Genomic DNA, 15,976 nt, shown 5'->3' with positions numbered 1-15,976 from the left:
TAACATTTCAAAATACATGATTAAGACAATATATAATACATTGTTGACAGAGAAAGCATCTCAAAAATGTGGAATATGACTTGGGGGGGCGGACGACTTCCTTTTATGAATAACACATTGTGTTTAGCTCCGAGATACAAAATCCTTAATTGTAGACGTCCCATTTTGTGGATTAGTGGCAGTCACACTGTAAAGAGAAGGATCAGATTTATGAGGTAACTGCTGCTGTTCACACGACCTGGTCAGCATCAGTCCAAACATGCAGCCTCATCCCTGTTTACATCACTGGGCTTGTGAAGGCCTCAGTCTTGGTCCGAGAGCTCTAGGTCTTCGACCTGGTCCTCCTCTCCTTCTGCCAGATCCTGCAGCTCCACGCTGGACACCTGCTTGGGTGCTCGCTTAGATCCACAGGCCTTTCCTTCTCCACCATCTGCGAAGGAAAGAGCATGCGAGGAACTGAGACATGGGGCTGGCTGCTTGGCTACAGAGAGGGGCCAGGCCGTCTGCAGCGCTCCAATAACCTCGAGCGGAGGGTTCAGTCGAAGGCCTGCCGCGCCTACACTGAGCAGCTAGGGTCTCCCTCACCAGGCCATTCTTGCCGCGACCTTCCTCTTATTTACGCTACATAATACAGTCAGACGCGGCGTGGCGCTCTCTCTCTCTCTCTCTCTCTCTCTCCTCTCTCTCTCTCTGGAAACAACATCAACAATTCCGATCATTTGCATCTCCGCGTGGAATGAGAGTGGCGAGCGGGAGTGTAGGCTCCTCCCCCTCAAGCCCCCCCACACCCCCCCCCGCCTCAGCAGCCGTGAAGCGTTCAGGCGCGTGGTGGCTTCAAACCCCGGTGGGCAATGAAAGGCGTCCCGCACCGATCCCGTCTTAAAGATCCCGAGGAAGCTTCGGGCCTGAGCGGGGAGAGACTCCCCAGGGACCCACGCTCATCTGGAAGGACTTTGTTTCCCCACCCCACCCCCCCCTCGCAGGGCTGCTGTACGCACACACACACGCATACTGTAACCCTCAAAACAAGCACGTTTGCGTCAATGCCGGCATCCGGGCTCGGCGCGTTACTACACTGGTGAGACGGGGTTGCTCTTTACAGCAGAGACGCCGGTGAATTTCAGCACTGTATGGTAAACAGCACCATGATACTGACCCGAGTCTTCCTCTCCCCTCATCCTCCTCATCGTCGTCTTCATCATCACCACCACTCAGATCCGACAGGTCCTCAAGGTCTTTGTCCTCTTCATCGGAACCACCATCTGTGTGTGTGTGTGGGGGGGGGGGGGGGGGGGGGGGGGGGGGGGGTGTTATATGTTTGTGTTACACGTTTTAATCCAAACAGAAAAGTAAAAATTGGATTAAAATTTAGTCTTTACCACTTTTGTCAATACACAGCATGCTGTTTACCTATCCAAGACATGTACAAAGCACAAAAACACAGCAGAGCAGCCTGGTGGCAACTGTAGTGCGTGTGTGTGTGTGTGTGTGTGTGTGTGTGTGTGTGGTGTGAGACAGAGAGAAGAAATATATTTCTGCGCTTTGAAGTGGGATTTGATTAGCTGTAGCCTGGGAGTGGAGCACGGTGCAGACGCTGCCTCCCCCCTAATTACCCAGCAGCCCCCAGGAGCCCAGAGAGCAGGGGGCGAGGCGTGGCGGCCCAGACTGCAGCCGGAGGAGAGCCGTGCACGGCTGAGCTCCACGTGCACGGCTGAGCTCCACGTGCACGCTGCTGCCAAACGTACGCGCCCACACGCACCCGCACGTGCCCACACACGGAGGTGGAGAGGTTCAGGAGCACACAACTTTGGGCCGCTGGGGCGATGCGGGACCCTGCCGCAAAAGACCAGCCCAAGATTGCGTGAAGATCACCTCGAGGAGCGTCTGTGCGCCGGCCAACACGACTGATCTTCACGTGATCCGATGGCCTTCTGCGAGACCGGTTAGCCTCAAGCTCCCTCCAATCAGGAAGGGAAGGAAAATATAAAAGTCTTCCAAAACGTCGAGTCTGGTCTCTGGAGGGTCAGAGCGCCTGGCCGCCAGCACCCGAGCCCCGGACCACGGCGTGCACGCAGCTCTACCTCGAAATGACCTTCTCGAAACATAAACAGTGGCCAAACGAGCCCAGGGCAGAGTAGCCAGGAGAGGTGCTGGCGACCCAACTCACGGGGAAGAATGTAAAATATGGAGATGGTATATGAGCCCGTGGGTCCTTAAGCAGGGTTGCCACCGGACCCACTCCTCCCCCGCCGTCCTGCGGAGACGTCTTGCTCTCTCCCGTCTCGCTGGCCTCAGCTTTCCTTCCTTTCCGGTCCAGGAGACTGAGCTTTGCCTCGGCCATCGTGGGAGAGCAACGACAGGTCTGGCACGACGGCGCCGATCGATGCGGCACGAGGGAAAACAGGGCCCCTAAAGCCAGACGAGCCAGGCCGGCGATTCTTTCTTTACGGTCTGCCAGGCAAACATTTTAGTTTGACAATGGTTTTAAAATAATATAAAATGTGGTCTTGTGGATTTTTTACAACATTCTTATTCAATGGACACCCAGCATGTGTCGAAGAGTGTGAGTGTGTGTGTGTTCCCTCCAGCTCTGAGCGACTGACGGCATGGCGGCAGTTAAGCCTCGTGCGGAGGGAGCGACCGCTAACATCTTTCCAGTCAACTGTTTTGAATTACAAACCCCCGCTGGGATCCAAGCCTGCGAAAAGAAAAACGCTTCCTACGAAACCGATCGAGAGGCCAGAGAGAGAGAGAGGGTGAGAGAAAGAGAGACAGTGAGAGAGAGAGAGAGAGAGTGTGAGTGAGATAGAGAGAGAAAAGCAGACTTAGGCAATTGCCCAGATGCTTGCAAGGACTCTGCACAATGAATAGCAGATGTAGAAGGAAAGAAACCCGCCCAGATACCTCCCACTTCTACGGGACTTTCTGTGCGTTTGTCGGGACCGTAAGCAGCAGAACTCGGCAGAAGTGGTGTGTGTCCCGTACATGACCCAGTGCGAAACTCCGGATTTGGTGGGGTTAAAGATGAGGATAGGGGTGAGAACAGGGCAGAAAGCTGCACTACCCTACACACTGATGCATTCTCTCTCTCACACACACACACATATATATGAGATGGCATGATAGCGATGTTTCTGCACCGATATCTTACATTTGAATGTCACCTGATGATGATTCCGATCAATTTTTTCATTCAAAAACACTGAAGCTGTTCAGTTGCTGAATTGTATACATGTTGGACGAACATTTTTGTATATGTGCCATTTTATTTTAATCAACCATGCATATGACAAATATAAACAAAAAAACATACAAGACCAAAGTATTTCTTCCTTCCAATGCTATGCAGTCAGTGTCTGAGATAATATCGTCTCGGTCATCATGTTCTCCGTTCTACGCTATACTGTCCTCACTCTAGCACGCAAACTCACTCACTCACTCACTCTGTCCTGTCTCCTCACTGACTCCTGAAATAGCTCATCTGCATTTTTCGTCTCATTACCGAATGTAACTGTGATTCCACATTGACTTAATACTGACCTTCGAATTGTTAACTATAATCAGTTCTCCCCACTACACTCCAAACACAGGGGGGCTACCTGTACTGTGAGTGTCTGCCCATTCCAAAACAACAGAAATGTAATAACTTATTCACTGGCTTCTTAATCAAAATTTCCAGTCCTCCATAAAACTCGGTAGGCTAACGGCGGGGCAGCAGTATTTCCGTTTTTCGAGCGTGTACTAAAGCCGTAGAGTAATCAACGTCGTGAACACAGGGAGAGCGATTGCGTTTCTCCTTCTCCTCTCTGGTAGTTGGGCAGGTTTCTCCTTTCCCCGACCCTGAACGTCCCGTTCTTCACAGCCACGTTTCACGTCATCTTGTGGGGTTTTTTTTTAAAGGAACAGATTAATAAATCACCGTTGGATGCGGAGTTGTGAACGGTGCACAAGCGCTATTTTGTCTCGGTGTGTCGGTGGTCTCACTAGAAGACAGATAACCCAGCGTGGACCTAGTCCAGGAGCAGGTTATCCATACGATAGTGCTGGAGATCACCACGTGTTCAAGTGCATGGATGTGTGCATTTGAACAGAACAGTTTTAATCGTTCCTGTGGAGGAATACTGTTCACACTGCTGAAACGAATACGACTTGCGTCCTATATATACTACAAATATAGTAACCCTGAGTATTGGTCCCAGGGTAGAGTCATACGGTATATAGCGGTTTCATTCATCACATAAACGGCATTTTAAAAGTTCATTTATGGAGATGAAGAAAGGGACATGGGACAGTGTCCTGTGTTGACTGCAGCCTCCCAGTCATGAACATTAGGACTGCAGAGAATAGAAGAACCCGCCCACACTGTATCCCAGATTCACGCCTGAAACAGGACGTCCGCAGGAAATGTAGACCGCCTCCCACGCATCCGAACAATAGACAGAGCAAATAAAAAAGAGGACAAGCTCCGGCAGCACATCACAAGACACACACACACGCGCGCGCGCACACACACACACACGCACAAAGAGGTGGTGCGTAAGACCACCCCACTGACCACATGATTGAAGACCAGTGAGCAGTTGGCAGAGGGCCACTATTGCGTCCTTAGTTCAAAGGTCTTAACCTCCAGCCGTTGGTAGGAGGGGCCTGTGCTTCCTATGCCACGCCCTCCACTGGGGCTTTCAGACAAACAAGACGCGCCTCCCTGACTGGGCATCAGGGCAGCGTTAAAGACAACGGACACGGAGGACACGGTACCTTCAAGCTTCCGCATTAGGTCCTCACTGTCCGAATCGCTGTCGGACTCAAAGAGACCCTTGAACTCCTTCTTGTCCTGAGCCTTTTCTTGAAGCTTCTTGCGCTTGATTTCAGGGAAGTTAAGTCCTCCATCTTAAAAAACAAACAATAAGTTAATAAAAGTGAACTGGAGCAGAAATACAAAACAGCCAGTCGCTAGATGAGGAAACTGTGGTGGAAAACATCCAGACAGCAAATGAACCTGACGCACAATTATTAATATTCAACATTATTCATTCTCATTTAAGTCCCCGCTGAACCTTCGTCCTGTATTAGGACTGAGGTCACGAAAACGTGCTTGTCTGGGGCAGAGAGCATTTCTCACACAGCTACAGCACTCCGTCTATTCTTTTAACTACTTTTCTTTTCGGTTATTAATTTTCTCGTCTAGTCCTGTCAAATTGTACTGATAGCCAGCAGAGCATAATCAAAACGATCTTTAAATATAATATTTACAATATTTGTTTTAGGTTTTTTTTTTTCTTAGCTCACACAGACACACACTCTCCCTGAACTCTACTGAATTCAGCTGTGTGTGTGTGTGTGTGTGTGTGTGTGTGTGTGTGTGTGTTCAGGAGTGCAGTGATGGAGGTGGAAGCAGGCGACTCCAGGGGCGGGAGAATGGAGTAATCAGATCCGGGTGGGGAGGCTCTGGATCAAAACCCCGGGTCTCAGCCCTCAGCACTCTGATACTCTTCCTATAGACCCCCCCCCCCCATGCCAGCCTCCTCCACCAATCTGCTGTTTCCCTGACGCCAACCCTGCGCCTGGTGTCATCTCCATTATCTCCCTATGGACATACTCCAACTGTGGCGCTCACACACACACACACACACACACACACACACACACACACACACACGCAGACACGCACACATACGCACACGCAGACACAGACACACGCATACGCACACACACACGCATACGCACACACACACACACATGCACACCACACACGCACACCACACACGCAGACACACACACACACACCACACGCAGACACACACACACCACACACGCACACCACACACGCAGACACACGCACACCACACACGCAGAGACACACCACACACGCAGACACACACACACACGCAGACACACACACACACACCACACACGCACACACAAGGTGCTGTCTGATATGTTAAACTGCTGCTATACTTGGACCCTAAAGTGTGTTTCCTGTGGGACAGGGCGATCTGTATGTTTTCATACGAGGAGGATTCAAGAGTGTTAATAAAGTTGAGCTACTTAAGATCATGTGACTTCATCTCCACCCCAGCCCCCATGTCAGAGCAAAACACTGTACCAGTGCAGCCTGTGGGCCATGTGACACACTCACTGTTTCTGCCCCGTGACACTCACCCTCTCCGTACCCTGTGTGCCCCGTGACACTCACCCTCTGCGTACCCTGTGTGCCCCGTGACACTCACCCTCTCCGTGCCCTGTGTGCCCCGTGACACTCACCCTCTCCGTGCCCTGTGTGCCCCGTGACACTCACCCTCTCCGTACCCTGTGTGCCCCGTGACACTCACCCTCTGCGTACCCTGTGTGCCCCGTGACACTCACCCTCTCCGACCCGTGCCCCGACACTCTCCGTACCCTGTGTGCCCCGTGACACTCACCCTCTGCGTACCCTGTGTGCCCCGTGACACTCACCCTCTCGTACCCTGTGTGCCCCGTGACACTCACCCTCTTGCGTACCCTGTGTGCCCCGTGACACTCACCCTCTCCGTACCCTGTGTGCCCCGTGACACTCACCCTCTCCGTACCCTGTGTGCCCCGTGACACTCACCCTCTCCGTACCCTGTGTGCCCCGTGACACTCACCCTCTCCGTGCCCTGTGTGCCCCGTGACACTCACCCTCTCCGTACCCTGTGTGCCCCGTGACACTCACCCTCTCCGTACCCTGTGTGCCCCGTGACACTCACCCTCTCCGTGCCCTGTGTGCCCCGTGACACTCACCCTCTCCGTACCCTGTGTGCCCCGTGACACTCACCCTCTCCGTACCCTGTGTGCCCCGTGACACTCACCCTCTGCGTACCCTGTGTGCCCCGTGACACTCACCCTCTCCGTACCCTGTGTGCCCCGTGACACTCACCCTCTCCGTACCCTGTGTGCCCTGTGACACTCACCCTCTCCGTACCCTGTGTGCCCCGTGACACTCACCCTCTCCGTGCCCTGTGTGCCCCGTGACACTCTCCCTCTCCGTACCCTGTGTGCCCCGTGACACTCACCCTCTCCGTGCCCTGTGTGCCCCGTGACACTCATCCTCTCCGTACCCTGTGCCCCGTGACACTCACCCTCTCCGTACCCTGTGTGCCCCGTGACACTCATCCTCTCCGTACTCTGTGTGCCCCGTGACACTCACCCTCTCCGTGCCGTGTGCCCCGTGACACTCACCCTCTCCGTGCCCTGTGTGCCCCGTGACACTCACCCTCTCCGTACCCTGTGTGCCCCGTGACACTCACCCTCTCCGTACCCTGTGTGCCCCGTGACACTCACCCTCTCCGTGCCCTGTGTGCCCCGTGACACTCACCCTCTCCGTACCCTGTGTGCCCCGTGACACTCACCCTCTCCGTGCCCTGTGTGCCCCGTGACACTCATCCTCTCCGTACCCTGTGTGCCCCGTGACACTCACCCTCTCCGTACCCTGTGTGCCCCGTGACACTCATCCTCTCCGTACTCTGTGTGCCCCGTGACACTCACCCTCTCCGTGCCGTGTGCCCCGTGACACTCACCCTCTCCGTGCCCTGTGTGCCCCGTGACACTCACCCTCTTGCGTACCCTGTGTGCCCCGTGACACTCACCCTCTCCGTACCCTGTGTGCCCCGTGACACTCACCCTCTCCGTACCCTGTGTGCCCCGTGACACTCACCCTCTCCGTACCCTGTGTGCCCCGTGACACTCACCCTCTGCGTACCCTGTGTGCCCCGTGACACTCACCCTCTGCGTACCCTGTGTGCCCCGTGACACTCACCCTCTCCATGCCCTGTGTGCCCCGTGACACTCACCCTCTCCGTACCCTGTGTGCCCCGTGACACTCACCCTCTCCGTACCCTGTGTGCCCCGTGACACTCACCCTCTCCGTACCCTGTGTGCCCCGTGACACTCATCCTCTCCGTACCCTGTGACACTCACCCTCTCCGTGCCCTGTGTGCCCCGTGACACTCACCCTCTCCGTGCCCTGTGTGCCCCGTGACACTCACCCTCTGCGTACCCTGTGTGCCCCGTGACACTCACCCTCTCCGTACCCTGTGTGCCCCGTGACACTCACCCTCTCTTTTCCAGAGATCTCCAGCTGAATCTCCTTTTCTCGCAGCTTCTTCCACTGGTTATAGTACTTAGTGAGAGGCGTTCCTTCCTCTGCAACCTGCTTTTCCCATGCTGCCTGCTCCACACACACACACACACACACACACACACACACACACACAGGTTTACACATGCTCCAGAGTGGTCTTAAAGAAACCCTAATTCAAACAGAACAGCGGGGGCTAGAGCCTGAGAGAGGGAGAAAACCGCATATGTAGAGAGAACACAGAGTGCCGTTTCAAACCAACATCACAGGGCTAATATACGCTAATAACACATATCAGACTATGATCCCACAGTGATTGTTCTCACTCTGCCTGTAACAAAAGAATGACTAAAGAGGGAAGGAGAGCGTGCGTGTGTGTGTGTGTGGTGTGTGTGTGTGTGTGTGTGTGTGTGTGTGTGTGTGTATCCAGACATGGCCAGTGAGGGTGGAGTGGATCGCAGGAGAAGCCAGACCAGAGGATTTCTCTCAGCCTTCCTTTAAAGGTCTTGGTGGAAGATATTGATCAGGTCAAATAAGATTATGTGACCTCCAAATCCAATAGACCATAATAGATCAGGGCTTCCTTCATCAGTTATCTAAACTTATTTATTACAATTTGCAGTGGTTTGTCGGACAGTGAAAAACGATCAAAAGTGTAAAACAGCGCGAGGAGTGTTCGTCATCGGCTCCGAAACAAACTCAAACAAAGCTGGAGCATTATGGTAAGATGACAGAGGCACAACTTTCTCCAGAGCCTTTCTGATCTCAGTATGCTTCACACACACACACACACACACACACACACACACACACACACACACACCACACACAACTACATAATGCAAAATCAACTCCAGCACCTGGGTGATTTAAAATACACAATGATTTGCATCTTTGCAGATTCCCTGCTATAAACACGGGTGGAGCGCAGGGCTGCGTGCGGCCAGCAGGGGGCGGCAGCGGCGGGCGAAGGTGGCTTTAATTAAAGCTCTGCTGTTTGCTGGGCAGGTCGTCGGGGCAACAGGCCAGCGAGACGAGCCACTGAAGGACGTCTCTCCTGCCGTCCGGACGCTGGCGACAGACGCCCCACGGCACGGTGCCACGGTGTCTGTCTGTGCCGAGCTGCCACGGCCCCACCAGCCCCCCGCCCGCTGGAGCCGTCTACATTACAGCGAGGGTGGGGAGGCAGAGAGAGAGAGAGAGAGAGAGAGAGAGAGAGAGAGAGAGACACACACACACACACACACACACACACACACACACACACACACACACACACACACACACACACACACACACACACACACACACACACACACACACACACACACCCCTCCTCCCTCATTTCCCTCTTAAACGGTCTTAAATATTTATCAGCCCTAAGAGCAGGTCTGGATGGGGGTGGGGGGGTGGTGGGCAGTGCGTGTGTGTGTGTGCGTGTGTGTGTGTGTGTGTGTGTGTGTGTGCGTGAGTTAGAGAGTGATGGGGAGGGGGGAGGGGGTTGAGGGGGAGGTGAGCTCCGGCAGGGTGACGGATGAGAGCGGAGATGAAGATGGATGTGGCGTGGAGCTCGCCCCAGGGAGGAAACGGCTCCTCGCCTCTCCTCACGCCCTCTGCATGCGCCACGCCCCTCCCCCCCCTAACCACCCCCCCACCCCCCTAACCCACCCCACCCCACCCCCAGCCCCTCTCTGCCCAGACAGCTCCCACTGCCATTACCCAAGATGCCGCACACACACCGATGCAGGAGGAGCTTCCTGCTGCCCCCCCCCCCCCTCACTGGGACACTGTTGCCCCCCCCCACTACACGTTATGCTGCGTTTCCTGTACAACCTGCTGGTCAGAGGTCAGTTTCAACTCTCTGTTAAAGCTCCGGGTGTCTCAGAGAGGGTTCTCCTTCCAGATCAGCCTAGCCAGTGTGTGTGTGTGTGTGTGTGTGTGTGTGTGTGTGTGTGTGTGTGTGTGTGTGTGTGTGTGTGTGTGTGTGTGTGTGTGTGTGTACATATCTTAAATTAAACATGCCCCCCCCTTCCCCCGTAGAGGGAGAGCGTGGGTGGTGGTGGCCAGCTGACACCTGTACATGATGGAGGTTGGGTGGGGCTCCAGTGGGTGGGGGTGAAGGTTTGGACCAGTGAGAACTCCAGCAGGTTTTCACTAGTAAAACAGGCGTCTCCCTGTCTGAGTCTAGACACGCGGGTCACTGCCGTCTGGCCACAAACGCCGTCTGGATCAACACGAGGGCCGCTCGAGTTTTCAGGGAGGATAATAATAAAATCAATGCCTGTAAAACGGCACTTGTTAACTTCCTGGTTTGTGTCGAAACGCGGGGCGACACAAGCGTGTGTGTGTGTGTGTGTGTGTGTGTGTGAGCCGGGCGGAGACGACAGCATTAACCCGCGGAGCGTAGTTTCCATCTACATTTATAGTTAGGCGGCCTCGCTGGAGGGCGACCCGAGTGCGGACGGCTGAAAATAACAAAGCTGCAGGTGTCAGAGGGGACCGCACTAACCACGCCGTGTTATAAATACCCACGAGGGGGGGGGGGAGCATGCGCAGGGCGCAGACGTTTACGGAAAAAAGGGTCAGAGGTCGGCGCGGGAGTCGGAGAGAAAAGGTCCGAAAGCACTCACCACGGCGTCGGCGTCGGCCACACCGAAGGCGGCCTTCTGTCGGCGGACCGAGATGAACCCACAGTTCTCCTGCACCTTCTCCAACAGCTGCCGCATCTGCTTGCAGTAGGTGGCCGCCCGGCACTCCTTCAGGAAGGTCTTCAGCTGGAGACGCAGAGAGGGAGTATGGACGGCGTACGGCCCGCTGCACCTCCCCGCACCGGCCCACGACAACCAGGCCAGCGCCAACTAAGCGTGGACTGAAAACGGCCCAATTGGAACGAACCCCAATTAAACGTAAGAACTAAAACGAACACGGTGCCGGTGGGGAGAGGGGGCTGCACACGATGTGTCTTTTATTTGGGTATTCAGCTGCACACACACACACACACACACACACACACACACACACACACACACACACACACACACACACACACACACACACACACACACACACACACACACACACACACACACACACACACACACACACACACACACACACACACACACACACACAAACCAGACATGTTCCAACAGTAAAAAGAAGGATTAGCCAACGGCAGCCATTAAAAATACCCGCGTGAACCATCTCAGGCCAGTAGAATAAACAGGCAGAAACAGAGTTAACAGCGCAGGCGGTGGGCTGTGCTACGGCCAGAGAGCAGGATGTGGCCTGTGAGTGGGTGTCTGCGTGCGAGCGTGCGAATAAACGGTGCTGCAGAAACAAGCCGGACTGTAGCCTGCTGTTAAGAGACAGCAAAGTCTGTACGCAGACAAAGTCGGGGTGGGCTGGGGGGAGGGGGGGGTGTCTGTAGTGGGGGGGTCTGTGGCAGGTGGTCTGTAGTCTGTGGCAGCTTGTCCTAAGCATGGCCCTCGGCACCTCTTGAACAGGATGTGGGCCTAACAGTTGTCACCGCGATAAAAAGAACCAGCAGGGGGTGGGTGGGGGGGAGCTACGGCAAGCCAGATGAGCCACTAAACAGGGCCTGACCACTGCTCACTCCTTCAACTGAAAATTGTCCAGTTCTCTAATGAGTGACCTTCTCCGTTTGACCTTAACACGGCAGCAGAGGCGTATGAAAATGTCAAATAAACACATAAACAAAGCGCACACATACCTGGATGATGGTGGGCAAGGCGAGCTCAGGGAAGCCGATGGAGTGGGCCTGAGTGTGGAAATACTCCAGTATGAGGTCATACAGCTGCTCGATCAGGCCGTCCTGGATCACAGGAGCAAAACATCCCCATTACAAACAAGAGCTTTAACCAAGCCGTTAATGTTCAGCCTTTAATGGTTCCTATCTAGCCTTATTCAATGAACGTCAGAGCCAGAAAGCATGTCACAATAAATAAATGTAATAAATAATGTATGCAAAACAAACACACACACACACACACACACACACACACACACACAAAGTGTATATATGGTTCACAGCCTTCAATTAATTCTGAGAAATACTAGCACACCTGTCTGACCTTTCACAAGTTGCAAAACTAATTCTCATTACGCCTCTTGCAGCATAATTACACCAAACTAACGCGGTGTGCCCGGCAGCTGATAGGGGCGTGTCTCCCAAAGGGGCGTGTCTCCCAGAACTCTGGCTTGGTACCAAAGCCAAGGGCAGACCACGTCGTACCCGTCTCCTACCACCTCGGTCCGCCAGGGCCCTCTCGCCCGCGTGGCCCACAGGGCACCCCCCCCCCCCCCTGCTAATCCTGACCTCAAACCCAAAACCCAGGCCTGTCGCTACAAATAAACCCCCCACCCACCCCGCCTCTCCAAGCGCATTCCTCCGCTCCGGAAAGTCCCTGCCCCGACGAGGGGGTGGGGGGGGTTTCAGCGGGGCGTCCCGCGGGCCCAGGGGCCTGGCTCTCGCCGCACCACCGGGGGGGGGGGGGGGGGGGGGGGGGGGGGGGTGAAAGTGCGACCTGCCAAACGAGACAGCGGGATAATCCCCCGCGGGACGCGCAGACAATCCTCTTGGAAGCGGCACGGCGCCCCGGCCGCGTTAGCACATCGCTGGGACCTTCATCTCCCAAACACGGTCCCGGCCGGCGGGGGGTGGGGGGGGGGGGGTGGGGGGGGGGGCGAGACGCACGGAGACGCGCGCGGGACGCTTTCTGCTCTCTGCCTTCCAAAACATGACTCAGGCGACACAAGCCGAGCTGTCGCTATTTGAATACAACTGGCAACCAAAATGGTTCAACTTTAACAGGAGAGGCTGTGATGACAGCCGATTCTCTCCGATATACACGAGCGCATATGAAAAAACGAGCCGTGTTCACCCTGAACAAAAGTGCCAGCCACCACACTTTTGATCACACACTAATTCATTAAAAGGTGCAGTTTGTAGATCTGAAGGCATCTGATATCTGTGATGCGGATTACAATGAAAACGCTGGCCAGCTCGTCTTCTCTCGGAAAAGCACCCCCACCCCCCCGCTGAAAGGACAAATCACCACGACAAGATCTAGACAGCACTAGCCAAGATCTAGACAGCACTTTGACCAAAATATAAATTTTTGGTCACAAAATTTTGCCACAAAATTAGAACCATGTCTCTCCCGTTAGCAGCACGGCTAGTTCACAATCTCAGCCGAACCTGCAGCATCAAACAAACAGTTTGGGCGGAGCCTATTTCAGGAGCAGAAAATGTAAAAAAAAATAAAATAAAAAATGCCCAAAATAAAGAAACGTGCAAGATCCCGCGCACGGCGGTATTGCGTATCACGAAATTTCTCCCGTATCTTTGAAAAGACACGACTATAATAAATTTTTAAAAATTATACTGGAACACTTAAGACAACAAACAGCACTTAACGTTTAAATTAAGGGAGTATCGCTGGCACATTGTCAGTCATCTTTCAAGGGGTAGTAATTGAAAGCTCTGTAGAGACTGATTTATCAGTAGATCCCATCTGTGGAACGCTTGAGAGCTAAAAACAGGTGTGAAAAGCACCGATGCCAGTCCACAGAGAACACATTTACGTATTCTTACTGTTGACTAACGTTTCTGTCCTACCAACTGTAGGTTTGTCTCTCTAGTGGTACGCCAAAGACATTTGTACGATTTTGGAATTCCACTTCACAAAGATTGCCTATAACACCACATTTGTCCTGGGAGATGTCTGGCAGAGTTTAACCTGAGAACATCCACTCTCAAAGTTAGCTTTTCTTATCTAGTGTTTACGTTCTCGGCAGTGTATCAAGCCTCTTTGGAAATCTCGAAGTGGTCATGCATGGAAATAGAAAGAAAAAAAGCACTGATTGCTCCGACTTGTGAGATTATCTCGTTGTAATCCCTACGGTAGCCCCGAAAGCCCAAAACACTAGACAGGTGCCTAGCGATATGAATGCAGACTTAGGTAAGAGAAGGACCTTTCAGCTTAATGGCATGCATTAAAGTGATTGTGCGTTGTACATTATAAATTAATCTCATGCATTAAAGCATCACACTCGATGGCCATGATAGATGCTTAGAAGATGTTGGCATCCAGCGTGGGGAACGGGTCCTGAGGAGAGGGTCGCTCAGGCCGACGGAGCCGAGGGTCGTTTGCCACGGCAACGCTGGGGTCAAACTGGAGCTTGGAAGAAAACGGTGTGGCTGTGAAAGGCCTGCCAGGCGGGGGAGGTCCCGTCCCGGCTCAAAGGGGGCGGTGCGAGTCCTGGGCTCACCTTGAAGGCCTTCTCCTGCAGGTTGGTCTTACTGAGCTTCAGGATGACAGCAAAGTTGATGGGCTTGACACTCATTCGGCCCGGCTTCTTGTTGAAGTCTTCTTGCTGAAAGATCTGAGGAGTAAAACAAACAGAAGCTAAGTCTTAGCCTGTTAACCTCTGGGACACACAAAGAAGAATCAAAAGGACTCAGAGAGAGCCCTACGCTCACAGCAGAGCTTTTACCACAAAGCCTCCTCGTAGGAAAACAGCTCGTAATCCTGATCACCAAAGTCTGTCTTTCTCGCCACCAAATCCATATAGGATCCTGGAGTGCGTTAAATACATTTAACCTTGGACTAAAATGTAACGGCTAGACTTATTCTCCACCGGAAGCACTTGTATTCTACACTTAGGACCAGTCTTGGTCACCAGCTGTACTGAAAGAGACGCAACGCAGAAATTGCAGGAGCTCAGGAGGTTCAAAGTCACACCGAAATACACAGGACCACCACGGGACATTGAAACTATAGTGTACAAGTTGGAGAAATTCTCGTGTCTGGGAAAACCTGCCACCACTACAAGTCTTTTAGAAACGAGAAAGCCAGTCGCTGCAATTATTATCTGACCTCTTTATGCTGCAAACGTAGCGCGTGGTTTCGTTTAGTTTTATTAGTAATCGCCACCGGGTTCAGTCACTCAGTCGCTCTGCTGTGCATCAGAACAAGGACACGCGGTATGAAGCGGCCACACCACACGAGCCAAAGCACTCGAGTGCAAACAGCGCCCCCTTGTGAGCCCGTTAAAGAGGAGCGTGTGAGTGAGCTCAAGGTTGGACCGGGAGTGTTTGGCACCCGTGTAAAGAACGGAGACGGCCACATTTTAGGTAGATAACAGATTTTTGTCACAAAGATTTCAAAGTCAAGGAACCGCAGGTATGTGTAGTTCACACACCCACAGTGCTCTTAACACACCTGGGCAAGAGAGAGTTGAGTGGCTTGTGCGTGAGCTTGTGAACGGAGGCCCGGCGGGCAACTGATTATAAGTCACTGCAGCTCTGACAACCAAAGGCCATAATCACTGAAATTCAAAACACTGCAAGACGACGAATCCGAATCGGGCATACGGACTGTAACTGATTACAGAGGCGCATTCACGTGTGACTGACACTCCCTCAGTGGTGAACTTGAGGAGAAATCCCTTCTGAGGAGAAAACTGCCATGGTTGACATGACATCACTCTCTTGATTTGTGCAACTGGTCACGTCTCCAGCGGACATTCACGCCATTTCCTCGGCCGGAGACGGTGGAGAGATCTCACCGAGGACATTTACTGCTGAGACGGGGTGGGTGGGTGGCCATACGTGTGTGTGTGTGTGTGTGTGTGTGTGTGTGTGTGTGTGTGTGTGTGTGTGTGTGTGTGTGTGTGTGTGTGTGTGTGTGTGTGTCTCAGAGGGAGAGCTCAGGGGCGGCTGGCCTGTACAAACATCGGATGTGGTGTCGGCCTGCGGGACACAGGGGAAGTGGTGGACCAACCTGATACGCTTAGAGGACGAGAGAGCAGGAACACACACACACACACACACACTACACACACACACACACA

General features: G+C 53.3%; 1 protein-coding gene across 1 annotated transcript in view; it reads right to left on the bottom strand.

Moving 5' to 3' along the window:
• Window positions 1–6: 6 nt before the first annotated feature.
• The window catches only part of noc2l (NOC2-like nucleolar associated transcriptional repressor), a 25,302-nt gene continuing 9,332 nt past the window's right edge, over window positions 7–15,976 (bottom strand). The window contains 8 exon segments of the mRNA XM_076992017.1: window positions 7–430; window positions 1,157–1,175; window positions 1,177–1,262; window positions 4,759–4,884; window positions 8,071–8,188; window positions 10,729–10,872; window positions 11,832–11,933; window positions 14,393–14,506. Coding sequence (XP_076848132.1) covers window positions 303–430; window positions 1,157–1,175; window positions 1,177–1,262; window positions 4,759–4,884; window positions 8,071–8,188; window positions 10,729–10,872; window positions 11,832–11,933; window positions 14,393–14,506 — 837 coding nt within the window. The 3' untranslated portion in view covers window positions 7–302.

Source organism: Brachyhypopomus gauderio, unplaced genomic scaffold (genome assembly GCF_052324685.1).
Source record: "Brachyhypopomus gauderio isolate BG-103 unplaced genomic scaffold, BGAUD_0.2 sc88, whole genome shotgun sequence".
NCBI classification, from domain to species: Eukaryota; Metazoa; Chordata; class Actinopteri; order Gymnotiformes; family Hypopomidae; genus Brachyhypopomus; species Brachyhypopomus gauderio.
This window is presented reverse-complemented; position numbering and strand designations above follow the sequence as displayed.